Source organism: Bos javanicus, chromosome 15, assembly GCF_032452875.1.
Source record: "Bos javanicus breed banteng chromosome 15, ARS-OSU_banteng_1.0, whole genome shotgun sequence".
Classification (NCBI taxonomy): domain Eukaryota; kingdom Metazoa; phylum Chordata; class Mammalia; order Artiodactyla; family Bovidae; genus Bos; species Bos javanicus.
This window is the reverse complement of record NC_083882.1, coordinates 67,157,339-67,181,631: the sequence shown is the minus strand read 5'-3', so window position 1 is coordinate 67,181,631 and position 24,293 is coordinate 67,157,339. Positions and strand designations below refer to the sequence as shown.

The 24,293-nt window shown below is 40.4% G+C and overlaps 1 protein-coding gene across 3 annotated transcripts; it reads left to right on the top strand.

Moving 5' to 3' along the window:
* Positions 1 to 21,182, top strand: TRAF6 (TNF receptor associated factor 6). 3 transcript variants are annotated; one of them, XM_061381173.1, is made up of 8 exons: positions 1 to 229; positions 6,947 to 7,021; positions 7,626 to 7,946; positions 12,163 to 12,313; positions 13,211 to 13,369; positions 14,746 to 14,817; positions 18,645 to 18,722; positions 20,044 to 21,182. In XM_061381173.1, the coding sequence occupies exons 3-8, from the start codon at positions 7,648 to 7,650 to the stop codon at positions 20,911 to 20,913; spliced, it is 1,629 nt and encodes a 542-aa protein (XP_061237157.1). In that variant the 5' UTR covers positions 1 to 229; positions 6,947 to 7,021; positions 7,626 to 7,647; the 3' UTR covers positions 20,914 to 21,182. The 3 variants fall into 3 exon arrangements, with proteins under 3 accessions (XP_061237157.1, XP_061237159.1, XP_061237156.1); XM_061381175.1 differs by having other exon boundaries at positions 6,942 to 7,021; XM_061381172.1 differs by lacking the exon at positions 6,947 to 7,021 and having other exon boundaries at positions 2 to 229.
* Positions 21,183 to 24,293: the final 3,111 nt, after the last annotated feature.

Sequence of the window (24,293 nt, the reverse complement as noted above, 5' to 3'; positions counted from 1 at the left end):
CCGCTCCCCGCCCGTCGCTCCTCCTGCGAGCAGAGAAGGCGGAAGTAGGGGTGTCCACCTCTGGGGTTCGGGCTCCGGGCGCCCAAGGGACGCAGCAGTGGCGGCCTTCAAGTTAGGAGACTGGCTTTCCGGCCGCTTCGGCGCGGAGCGCGGCGCCTTCCTCTTCTGGCGCCTTGGCCGAGAGGAGTCGTGCGGCCGGGTGGAGTCGGCGGCCCAGCGAACCCGAACGGTGAGTCTTCTGACGGCTCTTAGAGGTCGCGGCCTCGCTCCGCACGAGCTGGGACGTCTCCTTCTCTCCTCTCGCTTCCCAGGGTTGGGGTCGCTGCCCCTGTCCCCTGGCTTCTGACGGGTTGGGGATGCCGCCCCTGTCCCCTCGCTTCCCAAGGGCTGGGGACGCCGCCTCCTCTCCCCTGGGCTCCTACAGGTTGGGGACCCCGCCCCCTGTCCCCTCTGCTCCGCCGGCTGCGGGCACCTCCTCCCCGAGTCACTGCAACTCCCAGCGGGAGTCGCGAGCCAGCTTCCTCCGCCCGACCTGCCCCACTCCGCGCATTCCCTTCCCAGAAGAGGAAATCGTCTCCTGGATTTTCCCGTCGCTCGGATGTTAGCAGCTTTAAAAAAAAAAAAAAAAATCCCTCTTAAGTTCGTAGCGACTCCCTCTGTCACTGTCATGGGAAAGCTATTTTGAGGCTCCATGTTGAACTCGGTAGACTTCCCAGGCAGCAAGCTTTTTTTTTTTTTTTTTTTATTCAGCTGACACGAATGTTTCCTCCCCCGCGCCTGCACTTGGGAGTTCTAGCGATTGTTCCAGACGCTGGGTTGATAAAGCTGTTCCTAGTATTTGGCTTCAGGGGAACTCCAGCTGAGAGTTAGGACTGTCTTGAGTGAACAGAAAGTACCTACAAGTTTTAGCGGCTTGAACCTGTAATATCTGCGTGTTTTCTCTGGTTTCTCGGGAGAGTAATTTACTACTAAATGCCTTGCTGTACACAGGCATAGAAACAAGAAAAACTTTCTGAGTGTTGGCCTTGAGAATCTGGCCACAGGCGCTTTATCCATCCACTTGTGAATGCTAGGGAAGGGAGAAGGGGCTTTTCTGATCTTAAGGCTGGGGGTGGAGTGAGGACGTTGTGGCCCCTTTCATGACTCAAGGAAGGACTGTGTCTCAGGCATTTGGTGCCCATGTGAAAATCAGTTTGAACCTGCACGCGCTGCATACAGCACAGTGTTTCAGAATTGTAACTTGAGGGCTTTTCTGTGACAGATTTGAATACCTGATAAATTTGTGGCCTCTTAGATTTTGAAAGAAGTTGTTCAAATCTTTGCCTCCTGGAGGAGACCAAATAGTGCCTAGAAAGGGGAATGCCCCTCAGATTTGTGTTCAAGAATACGGGATAGCAGTTGACTCTTTTGGCCCGCACTTCTTGGCCATTGCAACACTTTTGCAGGTCTTTGCAATTTTAGGAATATATTTTAAAAACCTAATAAATAGTTCTTGTTTCTAAAGCTAATAGCAAATTAGAGGTGATTTCTCAGTGTTTTGTATTAACACAGTTTTACTTTATGTGAGTTACATGTTTAGCTATGAACGAATTTCCGTTGACTTAAAATTGACCATTTCAAGATATAACGTTGACTTCTTTAGCTTGGTGGGTTTCTCTTCCTAGCATCTGTAGATCTTACAGAAACAAATTTTTGTGCATAACCCTACTCCCCCTCCCACAAGATATTTAACAGTATACTCTTTAGACTACTATACACACCATGCTAATAGGGGAATGTAAGCTATGATTTCTTATAAGGCTATTTTCAATATTCATTTTGCAGTCAAAATAAGTTGGCAGTGGATACATCCTACAATATTTAATTAATGCAGTGCTTACTAAGTTCACAAAGAGGGAATTAGTCATGAAACTCTTAACCTACTAAGGAACCATGAACTTTGTACTGTCTCTTCTGTTAATTCATGTAGAAAGCCCCATGAATTCTAAATGTTAGAATAGAAAAGAGGCTGTAAGAAATCTTTATTTGCAAGTAAGAATATCTGTTAACTCTATTTTAGCTTATGAAAAGCCAAGCCTACCTCTGTAGCATCTCATGCAGTGGATACCTGAGGCACCATGTGAGGTTAAAAAAAAAAAACTAATAGAACATAATATTTTCTAGTTGGTTGCCAGGTCATCTTCCATTCACTTCTGTAGCTGACTGTAAGCACTATTTTTTTCATTGGTGTTAATTAAAACAGTTACTCATTGTAGTTAGGAAAATGATTTTCATTTAAGTCATCACAATCCCAAAAATCAAAGGGAAAAATTGTTTTAACTTGCCAGAAAGAAAGAGTAAACCTAAAAATACTGAATGGCACTTAAAATACTGCTTTAGCTTAATTTTCCCTTTGCAGTATAGTTACATGGGACTATATCCTGTAGACACAGTGACTACCTAAAATTTATTTGAAAGGTGTAAAGCTTCTGTATTACTTCTTAAAAGCTTGAAAAGTAGTGGCAATTAGATTTTTAAGACATGCTCACTTTCGTGTCTTAACACTGCATTCCCACAGTGGAATTCCTTTTAAGGAATTGTGATTGACTAGACAGATTTTCTTAGTAACATATTTGCTATAAAAGGTCTCTTTCAACCTAAAGACCTTCAAGTTTTTTGAACTGGACAGCAAGAGGGCAGTATATAAACTATCCAATAAACTAAATTTTAACTGGACATTTGGGCAGAAAAAGTAGACTTGGCTCAATGACTTTTGCTTTTGTCTTCTGGCTAGTACTTTGATATATGCTGTATAACCAAACAAACATTAATTTCTCAAAAGTGATTTTACTTTAAAAAAATGAATAAAGTTTCAAAAAGTAACTATATGTGGAATTATCAAAGGTATATAAAATGTGTTCTCTCATACTTAATCTACTCTTGGGAGTGGGAATTAGAAAGCCTTTGATATTGTGTATCAAAATGTAGCTCATGTTGGATAACCAGCATCATCTATAAGAAATCATAAAAAGTTATATACCTGAGCTAATAATTCTACTTCTAAGAAATTTACCTAAAGTTGTAATTAAGCACAAAAATGTGTATGTGTGTGTGTATTTAGTTGCTAAGTCGTGTCCAACTCTTGAGACCCCCATGGACTGTAGCCTGCCAGGCTCCTCTGTTGATGGGATTCTCCAGGGAAGAATACTGGAGTGGGTTGCCATTTCCTTCTCCAACAAAAATGTATACAGGAAAATAAAAAAACAAAGGATATAAACCCTAGTATAGCATCACAGTGTCATCTGTCCTCAGATTTGGAGGGTGTAACGGGGGCCTTTCACCCCCTCCTGGAGCACAGGTGTAAAGACTAATTCTGTTCGTTTCCATTATCTTGCCTTTCCTTTCCTTCTCATCTACTTGTACAGCCTTCCCTGGGAATCTGCATTACCTGTAACAAGGATTCTTGAACTGTTTTTAACTCTTTGAAAATATTATATCAAAACTAAAAAAATGAAACAAAGCATCAGCCTTTCTTTACTGATTTTTTAGAATTCTATCAACCCAACCTGATAATACTGGACAGCTCATGTTTCATTAAACAGCTCATGTTTAATAGAAGCTGTTGTCAGCATCTTAGTCTAGTGTCATAAAAATAATTGGAAAGAGTTTTAATACAGCTTGATAGACAAAGTTGTCAAAATATAGACAACTATAGGCTAGTACAAATTGCATAGGCTCTGGGGTCAGGTGGTCTTGAGTTCTGATCCTAACTGTTTCTTATTAGTTGGTTAATCCTTGGCAAGTTGCTTAGCCTTTTAAAGACTCAGAGTTTTCCCTTTGACAGGGGGGAAAGGGGAACAATGAAATTGTTAAATAAAATAACTCTTATGGAGTCACACAGGATAACTCACTTTACTTCCAAGCACAGTTCTAAGTGTTTTGCACATATTAATACACTTAATCAAAGTCTAAGGTGGATTCTTTTGTTATCCCCATTTACAGATGAGGAAACTGAAGCACAGAGAGGTTATGTAATTTGCCCAGGGCATACACCAAATAATGGAGACAGAAGTTAAACTCACATCATCCAATTCTAGCACCTAAGCTTTTCACCACTTCATGGTATTGCCTCTCCAGCCAGAATATTGTCTCATCCTTTGTAGGCGCTCATCAAATGGTTCTCAGTATTTCTGAGAAGGAAAATAAAGATTTCTATCATGGTAAAAAGGTTGAGGATTACTGTCTTAATCCACTGTTTGTCATGGTGGCAGACAGGATTTTTATATAGAAATGAGACAGTGGAAGTGAGAAATAGATTTAAGGGATTAGATCTGATAGAGTGCCTGATGAACTGTGGAATGAGGTTTGTGACATTGTACAGGAGACAGGGATCAAGACCATCCCCATGGAAAAGAAATGCGAAAAAGCAAAACGGCTGTCTGGGGAGGCCTTACAAATAGCTGTGAAAAGAAGAGAAGCGAAAAGCAAAGGAGAAAAGGAAAAGATATAAGCATCTGAATGCAGAGTTCCAAAGAATAGCAAGAAGAGATAAGAAAGCCTTCCTTGGCTATCAATGCAAAGAAATAGAGGAAAACAACAGAATGGGAAAGACTAGAGATCTCTTCAAGAAAATTAGAGATACCAAGGGGATGTTTCATGCAAAGATAGGCTCAATAAAGGACAGAAATGGTATCGACCTAACAGAAGCAGAAGATATTAAGAGAAGAACTATACAAAAGATTTTCATGACCCAGACAATCATGATGGTGTGATCACTGACCTAGAGCCAGACATCCTGGAATGTGAAGTCAAGTGGGCCTTAGAAAGCATCATTACGAACACAGCTAGTGGAGGTGATGGAATTCCAGTTGAGCTGTTTCAAGTCCTGAAAGATGATGCTGTGAAAGTGCTGCACTCAATATGCCAGCAAATGTGGAAAACTCAGCAGTGGCCACAGGACTGGAAAAGGTCAGTTTTCATTCCAGTCCCAAAGAAAGGCAATGCCAAAGAATGCTCAAACTACCGCACAATTGCACTCATCTCACACGCTAGTAAAGTAATGCTCAAAATTCTCCAAGCCAGGCTTCAGCAATACGTGAACCGTGAACTTCCTGACGTTCAAGCTGGTTTTAGAAAAGGCAGAGGAACCAGAGATCAAATTGCCAACATCCGCGGGATCATGGAAAAAGCAAGAGAGTTCCAGAAAAACATCTATTTCTGCTTTATTGACTATGCCAAAGCCTTTGACTGTGTGGATCACAATAAACTGTGGAAAATTCTGAAAGAGATGGGAATACCAGACCACCTGACCTGCCTCTTGAGAAATCTGTATGCAGGTCAGGAAGCAACAGTTAGAACTGGCCATGGAACAACAGACTGGTTCCAAATAGGAAAAGGAGTACGTCAAGGCTGTATATTGTCACCCTGCTTATTTAACTTATATGCAGAGTCCATCATGAGAAACGCTGGACTAGAAGAAACACAAGCTGGAATCAAGATTGCCAGGAGAAATATCAATAACCTCAGATATGCAGATAACACCACCCTTATGGCAGAAAGTGAAGAGGAACTCAAAAGCCTCTTGATGAAAGTGAAAGTGGAGAGTGAAAAAGTTGGCTTAAAGCTCAACATTCAGAAAACGAAGATCATGGCATCTGGTCCCATCACTTTATGGGAAATAGATGGGGAAACAGTGAAAACAGTGTCAGACTTTATTTTTCTGGGCTCCAGAATCACTGCAGATGGTGACTGCAGCCATGAAATTAAAAGACACTTACTCCTTGGAAGGAAAATTATGTCCAACCTAGATAGCATATTCAAAAGCAGAGACATCACTTTGCCAACAAAGGTCCGTCTAGTCAAAGCTAGATGTTTTTCCTGTGGTCATGTATGGATGTGAGAGTTGGACTGTGAAGAAGGCTGAGAGCACTGAAGAATTGATGCTTTTGAACTGTGGTATTGGAGAAGACTCTTGAGAGTCCCTTGGCCTGCAAGGAGATCCAACCAGTGCATTCTGAAGGAGATCAGCCCTGGGATTTCTTTGGAAGGAATGATGCTAAAGCTGAAACTCCAGTACTTTGGCCACCTCATGCAAAGAGTTGACTCATTGGAAAAGACTCTGATGCTGGGAGGGATTGGGGGCAGGAGGAGAAGGGGACGACAGAGGATGAGATAGCTGGATGGCATCACTGACTCAGTGGACGTGAGTCTGGGTGAACTCCGGGAGTTGGTGATGGACAGGGAGGCCTGGCGTGCTGCGATTCATGGGGTCACAAAGAGTCGAACACGACTGAGTGACTGAACTGAACTGAACTGAGACAGGCTGAGGATACATTGTCTACAACATTGGCTGGAGAGTTACATTCTGTTTTCTAGAACTCTGGTTGATACTTGAACACAAGTTTGAACTGCATGAATTCACTTATAGGTGGATTTTTTCCCAATAAATACTACAGCATTATGTCATCAGAGGTTGGTTGAATAAGTGGGTATAGACACAGACCATAAAGTTGTATGTGGATTTTTACCTGCGTGGGAGTCAGCACCCCTAACCCGCATGTTGTTCAAGGGTCAGCTGTATATCTGGCACATAGACAGAATTTTCCTTCAGTGTAATTATCTACAGGAGGGACCTGGTTAACTAGGCTGTGAATTGCTTTTAGACCTTAACTTGTTAACTTGTAAATTCCAGTAAAGGTTTGAATTTGAAAGCATCCTACCTACCCATGAAAGGCATAGTTTTCCATAGGCAAACAAAACCTCATTTTTTTTTTTCCAGTCATTAATAATGAAACATAGTCACTTGACTGAGGGCACGGGGACGTAGAAATAATACGCTTTTTTAATTCTGTTCTTCCTGCATAATAGAAATTGCCACACTGAACATTTGGAGGTACAGTTGACCCCTTGAACAACACAGGTTTGAACTGCACAGGTCCACTTACATGCTTTTTTTTTTCCAGTACAGGATCTGTGGTTGTTGACTTCAAGAATGTGGAACTCTGAGAACAAAGGGCCAACTTGGATTTTTTATCGTGTGCAGGTTGGCACCCCTTACACCAAGTTGTTCATGGGTCAGCTGTACCCAAAAGAATTTTAGGTCTAGAGGAGGAAACTGAGATCCAAATGGTTACATCGCCCTAAATCACATAGCTAATAGTTTCTCACGATCCTCTGATCCCACGTGCACTGGTCTTCTTTGCACTGCCTGCCCGTCGTACCGTTGCCTTCCGCTCTGAATACTTGAAGGAACTCGAGCAGCATAACTAAGTTCATTTCAGCTGCTTAATGAACACCTGATGGGTGAAAGAGCTTGTGCTAAGTACTGAGGAAACAAATATTCTTGAAACTCCAGTCATAGAAAACAGACATTTAAACAGATAATTATGCTAATTATTACAACTGAGGTATTTTTCTTCTGTTAACCTTATTCCGGCTTTCTACAAGCTCACGAATTTCTTAACTTATAAAATAGTATGTTTATGAAGCAAAGCTAAAAAAAACTTTGAAAGTTTTCTGTAAATGATATTAGCATAGCTAATGTATTAATATATCCACTAAAAGGTGGCTGGCATAGATAGCTATGATATATACGTGTGTGTGAGAATATATGTTAAGGGATTTTTTTTTCCTTGCTGTGTCTACAGAGCAGTTGATGATCACGTTACTATGAGTCTGCTACACTGTGAAAACAGCTGTGGATCCAGCCAGTCCGAGAGCGACTGTTGCGCCGCCATGGCTGCCAGCTCCTGTGGGACTGCAGCAAAAGACGACAGTGTGAGTGGGACGGCCAGCACGGTGACTCTCTCCAGCTCTTTCATGGAGGAGATCCAGGGGTACGACGTGGAATTTGACCCACCCCTGGAAAGCAAATACGAGTGCCCCATTTGCTTGATGGCTTTGCGGGAAGCGGTGCAAACACCTTGCGGCCACAGGTTCTGCAAAGCCTGCATCATCAAATCAATAAGGTGCGTGAGCATAAAGAAAGAATCAGATGCTGTAACAACCAAATGGAACATTATTACACAGAATAATCTTACACATTTATAAAAAGCTGCCTCAGGGAAAAGAACAGTGGACAGAAAACTGAGAAATTTACATTCTTATTCCAGTTCTTACTGTAGCATGAAAGGTAATTACTATCTCCTTCCCTCTTTGACTATTAGATAAATAAACAATAAGGAGCTCCTTCTACTTAAAGCAGTTGTATTATAGTCTGGAGTGTGTCTTGAAGCTTTAAGAAAATAATATAAAAAGTACCTTAAATGATGATGCAGCTAGAATATGATCATCTCGACAGTACAAATAATGCTGACTCTATAAGTAATCATTATTCTCGTTTTAGCCACATTACGTTTTTGTCTGCTACCTGAAGCCTATGGACCACTGTAAAATAACCAGTTCTTTTAAGGTGTTGATTGATGGGACTTCCCTGGTGGCTCAGTGATAAAGAATCCATATGCCAATGCAGGGGGCTTCCCTTGTGGTTCAGCTGGTAAAGACTCTACCTGCAATGCGTGAGACCTGGGTTCAATCCCTGGGTTGGGAAGATCCCTTGGAGAAGGGAAAGGCTACCCACTCCACTATTCTGACCTGGAGAATTCCATGGACTGTATAGTCCATGGGGTCACAAAGAGTCGGGCATGACTGAGCAACTTTCACTTTCACCTAAGGTATTGATCAACAGGGCTTCCTTGGTGGCTCAGTGATAAAAGAATCTGCATGCCAGTGCAGGAGATACAGGAGACTTGAGTTCGATCCCTAAAATGAGAAGATCCCCTGGAAAAAGAAATGGCAACCCAGTCCCGTATTGTTGGGACAGAGGAGGCTGGCAGGCTGAAGTCCATGGGGTTGCAGAATCGGATGTGACTTTGTGACCAAGCAACACTGATCGATGGCTCTGCCAACATTCAATGTCTCCTCACTGCCACCACCCTGCTGAATCCCCGTCAGCTCTCGCAGGCTGCCCTGCTGCTGCCCTTGCCTGCTTCCAGACTGTTCTCGATATAGCAGCCAAAACGAACCTGGTGAGATACATAAGATGATGTTATCTCTGCTCCAAGCATTGCAGCCTGTCATCTGGCAGTACACGCCAGAGCCCTTGTAAGACCTTAGTTCTGTCACTAAGTCATATCTGACCACCTTTCTATTAGATTCCCATTCCCTCTACCTGTTCACTCTTTTCTGTTCCTTGAATTTGCCAAGTATGCTCTTGCCTTGTGTAGTTGGCTATAGCTGTTCTCTCTGCATCTTATCAGCTAAGTGCTTAGTCAATGCACTTTACTCCTGAGTACCTCTCAGTCTCACCTTCTTGTAGGTACCCTGGCCTCCCTGTTTATACCACAGCGTGCCTTCCACCTCATCTCCCCATACTCCCTTTCTCCCTTAGGTACTTTTTTTCTTCAGCATTTTTCATCTTTAAAAATGTAGATAATTTGTGTGCTTTTTGTCTGCTTGCCCCCCTGGAAGATAAGCTCTTTGACAGCAGGGATTGAGAACTTTATTTCTTGATATTTCCTAAGTGCTGATATGTAGTAGGTGCTCAGTAAGTCATGAGCTTCAACTGAATGAAAGTATTTGGGATTTCCACAAAGGAATAAAATTCATCTCCTAAGATATAGATGTATTTTACTATTATTCAAAAGTAGATGGGAACATTTTTAGGAGTTCTATACAAGACCAAAAAATGGAAGAACTAGAGGAATTTTAGGTTCTTCCATTAATAAGCATCTACTTATATTGGTGAAATCATTTCTAAGTAGGTTGTCTGGCCATTCACTCATCTTGTAAGCTTTTCTTTTGACTTTTAAATAAATTATTTTTTTCTTGTGGCATCCCTTGTCTGGTTTGGTGTCAGGGTAACGCTTGGCTTATAAAAGGAGTTTGGAAATGTTCTTTCCTCTTCTGTTTTTTTTTTTGGAAGAATTTGAAAAGGATTGGTATTCTCCTTTAAATGTTTGATGGCATTCACTAGTAAAACCATCTGCTTCTAGACTTTTGTTTGTTGGAAGGTTTTTGATTACTGATTCACTCTCCTTACTGGTAATCTAGTCTGTTCAGATTTTCTGTTTCTTTATGATTCAGTCTTGGAGGCTGTATGTTTCTTGGAATTTATCCATTTCTTTTAGGTTATCAAATTTGCCGCCATATACTTGTTCACATGAATCTCTCTGCATCTGTGGTATCAGTTGTAATGTCTCCTCTTTCATTCTGATTTTATTTATTTGAATCCTCTTTTTTCTCTTGTGAGTCTAGCTAGACCTTTCTATAAAATTTGAATTTGTGGTAACCTCATCCGTACTTGGAGAAGGCAATGGCAACCCACTCCAGTACTCTTGCCTGGAGAATCCCATGGACGGAGGAGCCTGGTGGGCTGCAGTCCATGGGGTCGCTAAGAGTCCGAAACGACTGAGCGACTTCACTTTTCACTTTCATGCATTGGAGAAGGAAATGGCAACCCACTCCAGTGTTCTTGCCTGGAGAATCCCATGGACGGGGGATCCTGGTGGGCTGATGTCTGTGGGGTCGCAAAGAGTTGGACATGGCTGAAGTGACTTAGCAGCAGCAGCATCCATACTTGGGAATTGGCTTAATTTAAATTAAAAGGGAGCATGTGTCTCACTTCAGTTTTGGAGAAAAATTTGTTAACCGGTGGTGAATTGCCAATGTCTCTTTAGGGTTGGTTTTCTCACCCTCCACACTATCAGCAGTCTGAGCCAGATGGTTCTGAGTTGTGGAAGAATGTCCTGGGTGTTATAGGATGCTTAACTGTGTCCTTGACCTCTGCTCACTGGGTGGTGAAAATAGGCCCACTTCTGCAGTTGTGCAAACCGGAGCATCTCCAGACAGTGCCAGATGTCCCCGGGGGCTCAGAGGTGCCCCAGCTGAGACCACTGGTTTAGGGCATACGTGAGACTGTTAAAGGCTTACCTTTTCTTTTTTCTTCTGTTTATAGTGATTTTCAATTTATATTATATTTAGATTGAATCAAGACCACACTGTGAATTGTTGCTTTTTCTGTAGGTGTACAGTATTTCACCCATGCCCAGGAAGGTAACTAATCTTTAGCAGGTTTTTAATGGCAAGATATTCATGAAAGTAGTAGAACAGTGATCTGAAAAGGAAGTAAAACCCACAAAAGGAAGTTGAGGTCCTTTTTCTTTTTTTCTATCTCCTAAACTAGAAATGACCACTAACTTTGACTTTAATGTTCTTAAGGAACGGCTCAGGAATTTCTCGTCGGTATAGTCATTCAGAGCATCAAAAGACATCTCAATCAATTCCATATTCTTTTGGAGTGATTGCTTATGCAGTGGATAATGATTTCCAGTTCACTTTGAAAGATTCTTCTTTCTCTTAAACACCCAATCATCTAGGTTTGGGGAATATATTTCAGTAAATTTGTTTATGTCCCTGCTTCTCAAAAAAATATTTGACAGTGTAATGATAACATCATGCAATGTGAGAGAGGCCCCGTAAACACTCTGTCACACCATTTCTGGTTCTGAGACGTTGGACAGCACAGCTTATTTTCAGCACTTTACCTCCACAGGAACCACCGCTGTTGTTCACACATAGGAAGTGCACCACCAGTGTCTGAGTGAAGGACGCTCTGTGGCCTCCCTGACCTGCCACATTTTGCGAGTGAAGATTGAAACATCCCCAAAAGTGAAAGGGGCATGACAGACACCCAAGCTTCTTGGGGATAGTTTTTCCCATAATTGGATGGAATAAACCATGGGGAAGCAGGACATAGAGGTCCTTCTAACTCCCAACTGCATTGTACCCATGACACAAAGATACAAGAAACCGGTGTTGTCCATGAGCCAGTGTTGATGACTTTCAGAGTAAACCTTAAAAATGTGGCCTCACGGGGTTACTGCTAATGGGTGTAATTTTTACTTATGACTAATAACTGTAGACATGTTATTAGTGTATTCTGAGCAGCATATATTTAGTTACATCTCCCTAGTATGTTAAATGGCTGCTGTCAGAACACAGGCAAGACCGGTTCATAAACTGTCCGTAAAAGGACAGTTTATTTTGGTGATATTATACAATACAATGTGTTTATTTTCTATAGGAAATAATATATGAAGAATTTATCTATGTGATGTATTATTGTTTTGTATTTTCTAAGGTGAATGTTTTAAATCTACTAAATAATGTATTTGTTTCTTTTAGGGATGCAGGTCACAAATGTCCAGTTGACAATGAAATACTGCTGGAAAACCAACTATTTCCTGACAATTTTGCAAAACGAGAGATTCTTTCGCTGATGGTGAAATGTCCAAATGAAGGTTGTTTGCACAAGATGGAACTGAGGCATCTTGAGGTATTAAAGTTATTTTCTAGCCATGTGCGTTTATGCAAGAAGTTCCTGGAGAACAGGGATTTCGCTTTGTCCATCTGGATATTGCCACTGCTTAGCATATAGTGATTGGCTAGTAAATTCTTGCTGAATTAATACCAACCCTTTCATTATTGAGTATAAATATAAGTAGAAACCAGAAATTTCTTTTTCCGTCTACTCTGGCTTTACACCCTGTAATAATAAAAAATAAATCAGTATTCTTCTAAAAGTTTTTTGGGTGAACTTTATCTGCAATGAAACTGAAGAGCGTTTTAAACGTGTCACGTTTTAATCCCATAGCTTCATTTCTCTCATTTTGAAATAAGCAACAAGCCCCAAGTAGTCATCATCTTAGCAACCTCATCATACTTGTTTCTCTGGTTTTCTAAATTATTCATTTTATTTTGAACTAAATGGAGTTCTCCTATAGCTTAAGATGAACTGAAGCCACCAGATAAAAGAATTTGTTTTTAAGTTAATCCTTAGTGTGGTGGTTTTTATGAGAAGTTAAATATCACTTAAGTTCCATTTGAAATTAAGCATTTAAAATATATGTATAACTTACTCCCTTAGCTCCTTTTGAAAGAGTGGCCTTTTGGACACAGCACTAAATTGACGATGAGAAAATCTGCTTCTTTTCAACTCTCTTCCCTAATTAGATAAATGAACCTGAAAAGTCAAGTCCTTTGTATAAACTTTCAATTCACAACCATTATTTGAAAAAAATCCATTAAAGCCTTCATAGTGTAGTTCTGTGGTGTGTACTACACAAAGCAGATTCAGTAGCCAAATCTATAGAAGAGAACAGTATATTCTTAGAATATATTTAGAAAATTTCTCAAGGACTGGCAAATACTGCTTATTTCTTTTTCTTCATAGGAGCATCAAGCACACTGTGAGTTTGCTCTTATGAGTTGTCCGCAATGCCAGCGTCCCTTCCAGAAATGCCATCTTAATATTCATATTCTCAAGGAGTGTCCAAGGAGACAGGTTCCTTGTGAAAACTGTGCTGTATCAATGGCATTTGAAGATAAAGAGGTATGTACTAAGTTGGATTTGTTGATTCAACTACTGTTTTATTTTTTTAATGTACAGTGGAAGGAGTTAGCAGAGATGAAGATGTTAATCTAGTCCTGAGTCTGTGTTATCAATTGTGAGAAGACTGAGTTTTAAGAAAGTAAGTCAAGTAAACCATTTTAGTAAATGAATGTAGGGTTTATATTTTCGTCTATTTCTTAGAAAGCATTTTTTCTGCTCCTTAACCACTGTAGAAGATATACAAGTAACAAAATCTTCTAGAAAAGCATGTGCTGATCTGTTTCCCTATGTGAATTTTAATAACCAGTTTTGGATTAGAGACAAATAATTACTGTATAAGACTTACATTTTTCTCTTTAAAAAAGAGAATGAATTGTTGAAACTTTGAGGAGATTACATCCACAAAGTATGCTTCTTTGGTGATAATTCATTGAGCTGTACACATAAAATGAATTCACTTTTCTGTACTTATACTTCAATTAAAATGTTTATTTTTTAAAAGAAACTCCATGGCACCTGACAGCATCATGATGATAGAACATTTTTTCCATTTATAGACAGATTAAGTGATTTTATATGAATGTTATCAATGGGAAGGCCAGCACAGAGATCCTAGATCCTGTATCCCCATCCTATGTCCTTTTTACTAAAATGATGTATGTACAATTTATGTTCTTTTTACTATCAAGGTATTTCCTTAGACTTTTATTTCTTGCAGATTCATCTTGGTAATGTCCCTACTTATGAGATCAAGTGTATTACACTTATTAAGTTGATTAATTATTCAGTGTCAGCTAACTTGCTAAAAACAGTGAAGTCTGAGGCATAATTACAGCCAATTGGTGTGTTCTTAAACTTTAAAAATGGGCCTAACCAGGAGGGTTAGTTATTTCTTAAATTTATTGTATTCTAGAAAACAAGGCTCATTTTTCTGGGGCCTTCAAGAACCTAGGCAACCTGCCCCAATTATGCATCTGTTCTTTACCCTCCTGATAAGAGTTTTAATTAAATCATCTTGCTGCTACTGGAAATTTCTGAAAAGAGGTCTTTGGAGAAGTATAGTATTGATGAATGATGTCCAAACAGTCACAGATGCTCTATGACTTTTAATCAGGTTTTCAAAAAGTGATTTAAAAGATTCTCTTATGCATACTATCATATTCTGTCAAAGAGCTGGAGGGTGAGATGAATCTCATTTCTTCACTGGCGAAGGGAGAGAAAATAACCATTATAGATTATTCTCACATTTTTATTTTACACATACCAGTGTCCCTAATTTATTCATAGTGAAAAATATTTCTTTTTATAAAAATGGGTTATTTTTACCTTTTCAGATTTTCTCACATTTTTTCTTATATTTCGCCAATAAAATTTAGATTCATGAGCAGAACTGTCCTTTGGCAAATGTCATCTGTGAATACTGCAATACCATGCTCATCAGAGAACAGGTATAGTGATTCTCTTTCATAAACCAATATTTCCATAAATAGATTAAAGAAGTAAATTAGGTCTTTAATTGAAAATTTAAATCAATAAGGCAAAATGAATGCAGATTGGAGAAGAATTAAAACTTTGTGAGTTTTAAATGCAAATCAGAGTCAAAATCAGTTGTCCTCTCATACCAGTCTGAATGGCTGTCATTTAAAAGTCTACAAATAATAAATTCTGGAGAGGGTGTAGGGAAAAAGGAACCCTTCTACACTGTTGGTGAGAATGTAAATTGGTGCAACCACTGTGGAAAACAGTATGGAGGTTCCTTAAAAAAATAAAAAGTAGAACTACCATGTGATCTAGTAATCCTACTCATGGGCATATATCCCCCCAAAGATGAAAAGTCTTAATTTGAAAAGGTGCATGGGGAATTCCTGGCAGTCCATTGGTCAGTATTCCACACTTTCACTGCCAAGGGTCTGGATTCAGTTCTTGGCTGGGGGAACTAAGATCCCGCAAGCCACACAGTGGAGCACAAAAAAAGAAAGCAAAGGTTCATGCACCCCAGTGTTCATAGCTACATGATTTACAATAGGCAAGACTTAGAAACAGACTAAATGCCCATGAACAGATTGGTGTAAAAAGATGTGGTATATGTATATAGACGTTAGACTATCACTCAGTCCATGGGGCCGCAAAGAGTCAGATACGACTGAGCGACTGAACCATGACAACAACAGGCATAGAAAAGAATGGAACTGCCATTTGCAGCAGCATGGATGCGCCTAGGGAATAGCCTGCTAAGTGAAGTAAGTCAGACAGAGAAAGACGAATGTTATATGTTACCACTTACATAAGGAATCCAAGAAATGATGCAAGTGAATCTATGTACAAAAAAATAGACCCAGAGATAAAAAAACAAACTTAGGGTTACAGAAGAAGAAAAAAAGCGGGGAAAGATAAATTAGATGTATTGAATTAACAGATACAAACTACTGTACATACAATAGATAAGCAACAGGTATATGCACAGCACAGTGGGGAACTATATGCAGTATCTGGTATCTGTTATCTGGTAGCAACCTATAATGGAAAGTAATCCAAAAAATATAAATATATATGTAACTGAATCACTTTGCTATATACTTGAAACTAATATAATATTGTAAATCCACTATATTTCAATTTTTTAGAAAACTTGAGGTTTTTTTTTTCAGATATATTGATACAGTACTTTCAGAAAGAACAAAGTACTCAGTCATAAGTACTTAAAATTCCTAAATCATTAACATAATACCTGTGTTTATGTATATTCATAAAAGTTCTAAATAAAGCCAAGTAATTTTTAGATAAAAATAATTAAAAATGCTCATTTAAAGAACAGAAAACTTTATAAGAAATACATCTTTAGATTGTGAAATAAGGATCTTAGGTATCCAGAAACCACTTGAAAAAGAAGGAAACAAGTCTGTAGCAGAACGTTACTTATTGCCATGGCCCCTGAGGCGTGTTGGGAGATTTCCAGGATCTGTAGCCTCTCTGTTCGGTTGTCTGTAGACCCCTGATGGGGCATCATCAGAAGTAGCTGTAATAGAAAACTATTCATTTTTATTATTAATAGAGAAAGGAAAATTCCATCTGGTTGCTATCTTCTGACATTTGAAGAGTTTACCCACAGAATATGAATATTAGTCACTAAATATTTATACACCCATGAAATCTGCAAACCCAGAGATCATAATTGATTACCTTACTAAGTAGGAAAAGCAAAACCTGTCCCTCGGCTAAATTTTTCCATTCATCTGTTAACAGAGTCCTTTAGTTTTTTTTCCAACAGGGCCTTAATTTGAAGGTGTTAAACTTGTTTTTGCTTATGAACTCTCACCTACCTGGTTTTTCTTTTTTGCCTTGTTTTGATGTTTGAAGGAAAGCACATCTAAAACCTAGCAGAAATAAAACTTAATGTAGGAAAAAACGCTAGGTTTAGAATCAAAAAACCTACATTTTGACTCTGACTGTGCCATTGTCTTGCACGTTGATCTCTGATAAGAAAGTTGACATTCTAAGTTAGGGATTAGTAAACCAGCCCACCAGCTAAATCTGACTGCTACCTGCTTTTTAAAATAAGTTTCATTGGAACACAGCCCTGCCCGTGCGTTTATGTCTTGTATATGGCTGGTTTTGTACTGCAGTGGGAGAGCTGAGTACTGTGACAGAGTCCATGGGGCTTCCTAGATGAAGCTGTAAAGAACCTGCCTCCCAATACAGGAGGCATACGAGACCTGGGCTCGATCCCTGGGTTGGAAAAATTCTCTGGAGGAGGGCATGGCCACCCACTGCAGTATTCTTACCTGGAGAATTGGACAGACAGAGGATCCTGGTGGGCTGCGATCCATAGGGTTGCACAGAGTCAGACACAACTGAAGCGACTTCGTACACACACACATGACAGGCTCCATAGGGCTTACAAGGCTGAAAATATTTATTCCATGACCCTTCAGAGACAATTTTGCTGACCACTGTTACAGATGTTGTTTCTGAAGGGTCATATAGGTTGCCATTTCCTCCTCCAGTTCAAGTCCTCATCATTTTCATTGGAGATTTAGTTACATATTTGGTCATTGCAAGAAACAACAATCTTGTAAAACAGATGAATACAAATAACATAGCAGTATTACTAAAGTCATAAGTGAGAATTAAGCCAAAAACTTCCATTAGGTGTAGCCCAGTATATTCTTAGGTCATCTGAGATTATAGCTAAACTAAATTTTTAGAGGAAATTTCATACCACTTTCAAAAAACATAATTCTGTGTAATGAATCTTAACTTAAAGAATGTGTTTTGGAGTCCCCAAATTAAAAGCTGAGACTTTCTTTAAAACCTAGGTGCTTAAAGTGTCTTCTAACATCCGAATCTCCCCATTGTAGTCAGAGTATGCGCAGGTTAACAGAAGCTAAGAAGCTATGAAAGGTGGTCATGAGGGAAGTACAGGGTGCAGTCAGTGGCTCTGACGTAGACAGTTTACTGGTCCCTCATCACGGGCCTGAGAGTTGGACCATAAAGAAAGCTGAGCGCCAAAGAATTGGTGCCTTTGAGCTCTGGTGTTGGAGAAGACTCTTGAGAGTCCCTTGGACTGCAAGGAGATCAAGCCAGTCAATCCTAAAGGAAATCAACCCTGAATATTCATTGGAAGGACTGATGCTGAAGCTGAAGCTCCAATACTTTGGCCATCTGATGCGAAGAGCTGACTCATTAGAAAAGACCCTGATGCTGGGAAAGATTGAGGGCAGGAGGAGAAGGGGACGACAGAGTACAAGATGGTTGGATGGCATCACCGACTCAATAGACATGAGTTTGAGCAAACTGTGGAAAATAGTGAAGGACAAGGAAGCCTGGTGTGCTCCAGTCCATGGGGTCGCAAAGAGACATGAGTGAGCGACTGAACTGAACTGAATCAGTGGCATGGACCTCAGTGAGAGTTCTAGTTGCATTGTGGATGACATCAGAAGGTGCTTTTTCTTTAAAATGCCGCTAGAGGGTGGCAGTTCCCCAACAATAGGAATAAACTCATGTTCTCGAAATGAATTTTGAGTGATTTGGGGGCTCAGTATGAGATGTTGATATTTCCTTTCTCTGTGACTTTTGGAAGTAAATATCATTTTAATCTTTGTGGGCTGACTGGTTTCTGTTTCAGCTGTTCAGCTCAGCCACTGTAACAAAAGCAGCCATAGACAATATAATTTTGTTTAGATGAAGTGTTATTCTTTATTGTGAGTATGCTCTTGTCAAACTAGAATATGAAAGGCAGGGAAGGACGTTTTTCAGCCTCTGCTTTGGTTTTCAGATGCCCAATCACTATGATCTAGACTGCCCTACAGCCCCAGTCCCATGCACGTTCAGTGCTTTTGGTTGCCATGAAAAGGTAAGTTGTTGTTTTTTTAATTCTCAAATATAGATCACGAAAATCAAGTTCTATAGTGTGGTAGAGGATAGCAGTGGACTGGAGGCGGCGGACACGTTGTTTATGTGGTCTTTAGCTCCAAAGAGAAGTGGGGGAAGCAGTTGGTGATGACAGGGGGAGGTGTGATTGGGGTTGCACGGAGTGTACTGGAAAGAGAAGCAGACCAGGAAAGGAGCCATGAATGAACAGTCTCAGACGCTGGTGAAACAGGCAAGGAGTAAGGATTGTTATGATCTCTGACGTGAGTTTTAAGACCTGGTGATCAGTTTTGTCAGATACCTGAGAGACAGCATTGTCTCTCTTTCTGGAGAGCGTGAGTACACTTTGGCGTTTCTGCTGTGCCTTTATATCTGAATTTTTTTTTTATCGTAAGTATGCATTTAATAACTTAAAATTAAATGAGCAAATAGTGTATAGTATGATTACACTTGAGGGAAGATCCTCTATTGCTTGTGTTCATAGAGAGAAAGACTTAAAGAAAATGTATCAAAATGTTCATGGTAGGTGAGATAACAGGTAGCTTATTTTCTTTTTGAACATCTACACTTTCTTTCTATAATGTACTTGAATTACCCTCACAGTAGAATTGGTATATTATCTTTTTTTCATATAACAATTAGACTATTCTTGATGACCTTAGAAAAGTAGGAAGACAGGGAAGATTCCACTTTGCAGTAGATTTGTAAAAATAAGTGTGGGGTTGGAGACAGTGCAGGTGGATGGCTCTTGGTTATAATAGGAAGAGGAAGAAAATGGTATTAGCTTGAGGGAGATACAAGATCAATAAAGGGGTTGCTCCCCCCACACCCTGGTTTTTTTTAACAGGAAAGACTTTAATAAATCTGTTCTGAGGGGAATGGTTAAGAGGAGAGAATGTTTGAAGATAAAGGAGAAAGGAGATGGCTAAGCAAAACCTCCTGAGGAGGTGAAAAGGGATGGATGCCACTTGGAGCCCAGGTGAAGCATTAAGCTAGGACAAGAGGAGGGTCAGCTCTGAGTCCAAAGAGAAGGACGGGCATAGATCCTGATACTTTTACAAGTGGGAGGGAGGTTTGTCTGAGTGAAACCTGAATGAATATTCAGCAGATAGCCTCTCAGTTTTTCAGGGAATGAAGAGGCAAGATCATTTCTCTGGATGGAGAATCTGATGCAGTCAGAGAAGGTTGTAGGGGACTGAGGAGAGTGATGATGTGACTTCAGAACCTTTTATTTGACTTGGCTAGGTCCCTTTCCTAGTCCTCACATCTCTGTTCCCTACCTGAGGCCTGTGCTTGATTTTCAGATGCAGAGGAATCACTTGGCACGCCACCTGCAAGAGAATACCCAGTCGCATATGAGAATGATGGCCCAGGCTGTTCAGACTTTAAGCCTCGCGGTAGCTCCTGTGCCTCAATGTACCATGCCTCTGTATGACTCTGTGCCTCCCACCCGGCCTTCCTCTGGGCGTCACTCAGAAGTCCACAATTTCCAAGAAACCATTCAACAGTTAGAGGGTCGCCTTGTAAGACAAGACCATCAAATCCGGGAACTGACTGCAAAAATGGAAACCCAGAGCATGTATGTAAATGAGCTCAAGCGAACTATTCGAACCCTTGAGGACAAAGTTGCTGAAATAGAAGCACAGCAGTGCAATGGGATTTACATCTGGAAGATTGGCAACTTTGGGATGCACTTGAAATCGCAGGAAGAGGAGAAGCCTGTTGTCATTCACAGCCCCGGGTTCTACACAGGCAAACCCGGCTACAAACTGTGCATGCGGCTGCACCTGCAGCTGCCGAGCGCGCAGCGCTGCGCCAACTACATATGGCTCTTTGTCCACACGATGCAAGGGGAGTACGACAGCCACCTGCCGTGGCCCTTCCAGGGGACAATACGCCTTACCATCCTTGACCAGTCTGAAGCAGCTGTGAGGCAAAACCACGAAGAAATAATGGACGCCAAACCAGAGCTCCTGGCCTTTCAGAGACCCACCATCCCCCGGAACCCCAAGGGTTTTGGCTACGTGACTTTTATGCATCTGGAAGCCCTCAGACAAAGAACCTTCATCAAGGATGACACGTTATTAGTACGCTGTGAGGTCTCCACCCGCTTCGACATGGGCAGTCTTCGGAGGGAGGGTTTTCAGCCACGGAGTACTGACTCAGGGATGTAGCATCCTCTGATTTGTTCAAGAAACAACAGAAAAAACATCTGCAGCAAACTTACCCTGTTCTCAATAATAATGTACAAACAAAAAACAATGGGAAAGATATAATACTCACCAATGAATTTTATTTGACTTCCTATAGATTTCAGGGGATTTGAGCCATAATCCTTGGGAAGCTTAAGTTCTCATTCACCCTGGTTTTTCCTCCAGAGTGTTATTAAGGATATTCAGGGACTAGTTTAAACCCTAAATATAACCTTACTTATTAAATACTACTGTGTTGTCTGTCACATAATTCTCCTTAAAGTTGTTTCGTTTTACCTTGCTTATTATTTCCTTTAGGCTACAAAGTAGCATTTCTCCAGAGTTAGAACTCTGAGAACCATGTGAAAACCAGCTGCTAGGTGTTAGGCTACAAGTCCCTTTTTGTCTTTTCCAGGCAGAGTGAATTCCACAGCCCTTCCGTGATTCTTTGTTCCCTAGTGCTCTAGAACAAGGGGACACACACACACATAATCACCAACAGAGAAAGTTTAAATGTCTCACCTAGTCAGCCAGTATGGCGGCTCATTGGTGGTGAGAAAAGCTATTTGAGCCAAGAAATTTTCAGCTCTTTTGAACACCGCTGTTTCTGTGATTGTTGTCCAAAAATAAGTACCTGTCAAGGTACATGTAAAAAAATAAAGTTGTTCTTGTTGCATAGGTGAAAGAAAGCCTGAAGGACAGCTACTACCATTTTTTGATGACTTATTTTCTTCTTTGTGCAGCTTACCCATTTTACATTTTTTTCTACAATAAACATGTCCTTTTCTCAAAGAAAAAAAGTTACATGTTGCCACAAAACATTCAACCCTAACAAAAAAGGAAATAATATTTAAAAGCTTCCTGGTCAAACTTCTATTAAAAGCATGCCTGTGCATTAGGTACTGAGGTGAGTCATTTCCTGCTTTGGTTATGTTATTTTTTTTCTACTAACTTGGGAGCCTTAAATCGAAACAAAATCAGGTTTTTACCTCACTTATCCTAGCTTCAGGTTTCCCTGAAGGAATTGGATTAGATGTTTCTAAGGTCCATGTCAACCATAAAATTTTGTTTTAAGAAATGAAGTTCTAACCAGCAGAATGTTGACAATAATTACAAAAGGATTTTGCCAGTAGAAAAATTGGTCTATTTTTTCCTGACGTAGTACTTCAATTTAGTATCAATTTAGGGTCTCCTTTTAATTTGAACAATTTTTTTAAACTCCCAACATTTGGCATTGTGTAATAAACCGGCCACTTATTATGTACTCATCATTCCTTGTGAATGTGGGATAAGAGTAGTGATCAGACTGTCTTTCCACATACGAGGTTTTGTTGACTCCAACTCAGAATCAAAACTTAGCTGGAAAGTGGATCTCTTCCTTTCATTTTTCAATCCTCCAGTTCCACTCTGAAACATGCTGGTTTGGACCCAGCTGACCTACAAGTATCTGTGCTGTGTATCTGTTTTATTACCCCTTTAACATTAATTTTTGGACATTGTTAAAAATAATTTCTTCTTTTCCCAGAGACATCCAGCCCAGTGTTCAGTGAAACTTGCCGCAGGTCGTCGTACCCTTTGTTATTAGAAAACAAGTCAGCATGCTGACTGGTAGTTTGGTGTGTGTGTGTGTGTGTGTGTTTTTAACCTCTCCTTTAGCTGTTGCAGCAATGGCAGTTTCTGGCTATTCTGCAGAATGATAGAGGGGCACTAAATGCATGTTTGTGCAGCTGCTCAGTTGTGGCCAACTCTTTGTGACCCCATGGAGGGTAGTCCACCAGGCTCCTCTGTCCATGGGATTTCCTGGGCGAGAATACTGGAGTGGGTTGCCATTTCCTTCTCCAAGGGATCTTCCTGACTCATTGAACCCAGGTCTTCTGTGTCTACTGCATTGGCAGGTGGATTCTATACCACTGCACTACCTGGGAAGCCCTGAAATAGGATGAAAATTGAGGATTTTTTTCCCCTGATGATGGACTAACACACTGGATGATCTCTAGCAATTAGTTTTTGTGGCAGGTATAGAATTATAAAATTGTCCTTCATTACTGTTTTTATACTGTAAGTCTTAGATAAACTAAAAGCATGCATGTGGGTAGAGTACATCCTCATCAGAGGGGAGCAGTTGCTGTCTGTCTTCCCTTTGCCCAGGGAATCCTCAAGTCTTTGGTGACCAGAAAAATGTTCTTAATTATTAGATTTTTCTAAATTAAGATTTTGAAATATCTTTCCTTAATTCAGTAACCGCTATTCTTGTTTTGCCTCAATTAAATTCTCATTGTTTTGTGAGAAATACCATCAACCCAGTTCCATAAATACCTAAGCAGTGCAGTGCCTTGAGGAAATGAAAAAGAAGCAATAGTTTTGAAGCTTTTTCCTCCTCTCCTCGCAATTCCAGTTGTTATAAAATTTCATAAAATGCGGGAAAGTAATCCTGGATGGGGAACACACGTGTAGAAAGAAGACGTGCTCCTTTCAAGGGGCGTTGGCAGCAGGACGCTGGCCCTGCCTATGGGACAGGAGTGGGGAGGGGCACAGTCCTCTCCTCTCTCAGGGCTGGAGGCTCTGAAGGTCCATGCATTCCACTCCATTTCCTAGGAAGTCTGCAAAGCACAGCTGCTGTGCTGTCTCTCAAAGGGAGAACCTTCTCTTCGTAGAGCTTCTTTGTCTCTGCTGACTGATTGCACCTCCCCAACTGTCTCCTAGATTTCAGGATAAAAGCTAAATAGAGCGCCCATGGGAAAAAGGGCAGGTGGATTTCTGTATCCCAGGAAAGAGATGCTATCGGTGGTCCTGAAAGCACATAAGTACTTCCTCTTGAGCCCTGAGGGGCATGTCTAGCGATGAGCAGCAGGGCAAGGTTCTGTCCAAGGCAGAAACCTTAGACTTGACACCCTGCCTGGCACACAGCACACACTCATGATCATGAATGTTGAAGTTCACCATTTTATGGTAGGTGATTTGTCTTGTAATTTTTTCTGGTAAGGCCTAGATATTGGGGAGTTGTTTGGTTGTTTACTTTTTTCCCCCAGCACTTTATTATGAAATTTCTCAAATATGCAGAATTATTGAAAAAATTTTACAGTGATCACTACCTAGAATTCACAAATAGCATTTTGTTACATTGCCTTATCACTTGAGTGCTACTTTTAATAAGACTTGTTCAAGTTTCGTTTCTCTTTTAAAAGTGCGCTGCTAAAATAATTGAACAGCTTTAAGCGAGTTGTTTTAAACTCTGGGGAAATGAGATATTTGCATTATAGCTAGAATTGTAGTCCTTACTTTACACTAGTTTTAAACGTGTAAATCTGTCCTGATGAATTTCAGACTTAATTATTTTGCCTGAAGGAATGTTTTGTTATAAT

Excerpts from the sequence above, each read along its gene's own strand:
- TRAF6 (XM_061381173.1), top strand. The coding sequence starts at position 7,648 with ATGAGTCTGCTACACTGTGAAAACAGCTGTGGATCCAGCCAGTCCGAG. Across the intron at positions 12,314-13,210 it reads TGGAACTGAGGCATCTTGAG|GAGCATCAAGCACACTGTGA; the intron begins GTATTAAAGTTA and ends TTTTCTTCATAG. Across the intron at positions 13,370-14,745 it reads TGGCATTTGAAGATAAAGAG|ATTCATGAGCAGAACTGTCC; the intron begins GTATGTACTAAG and ends AATAAAATTTAG.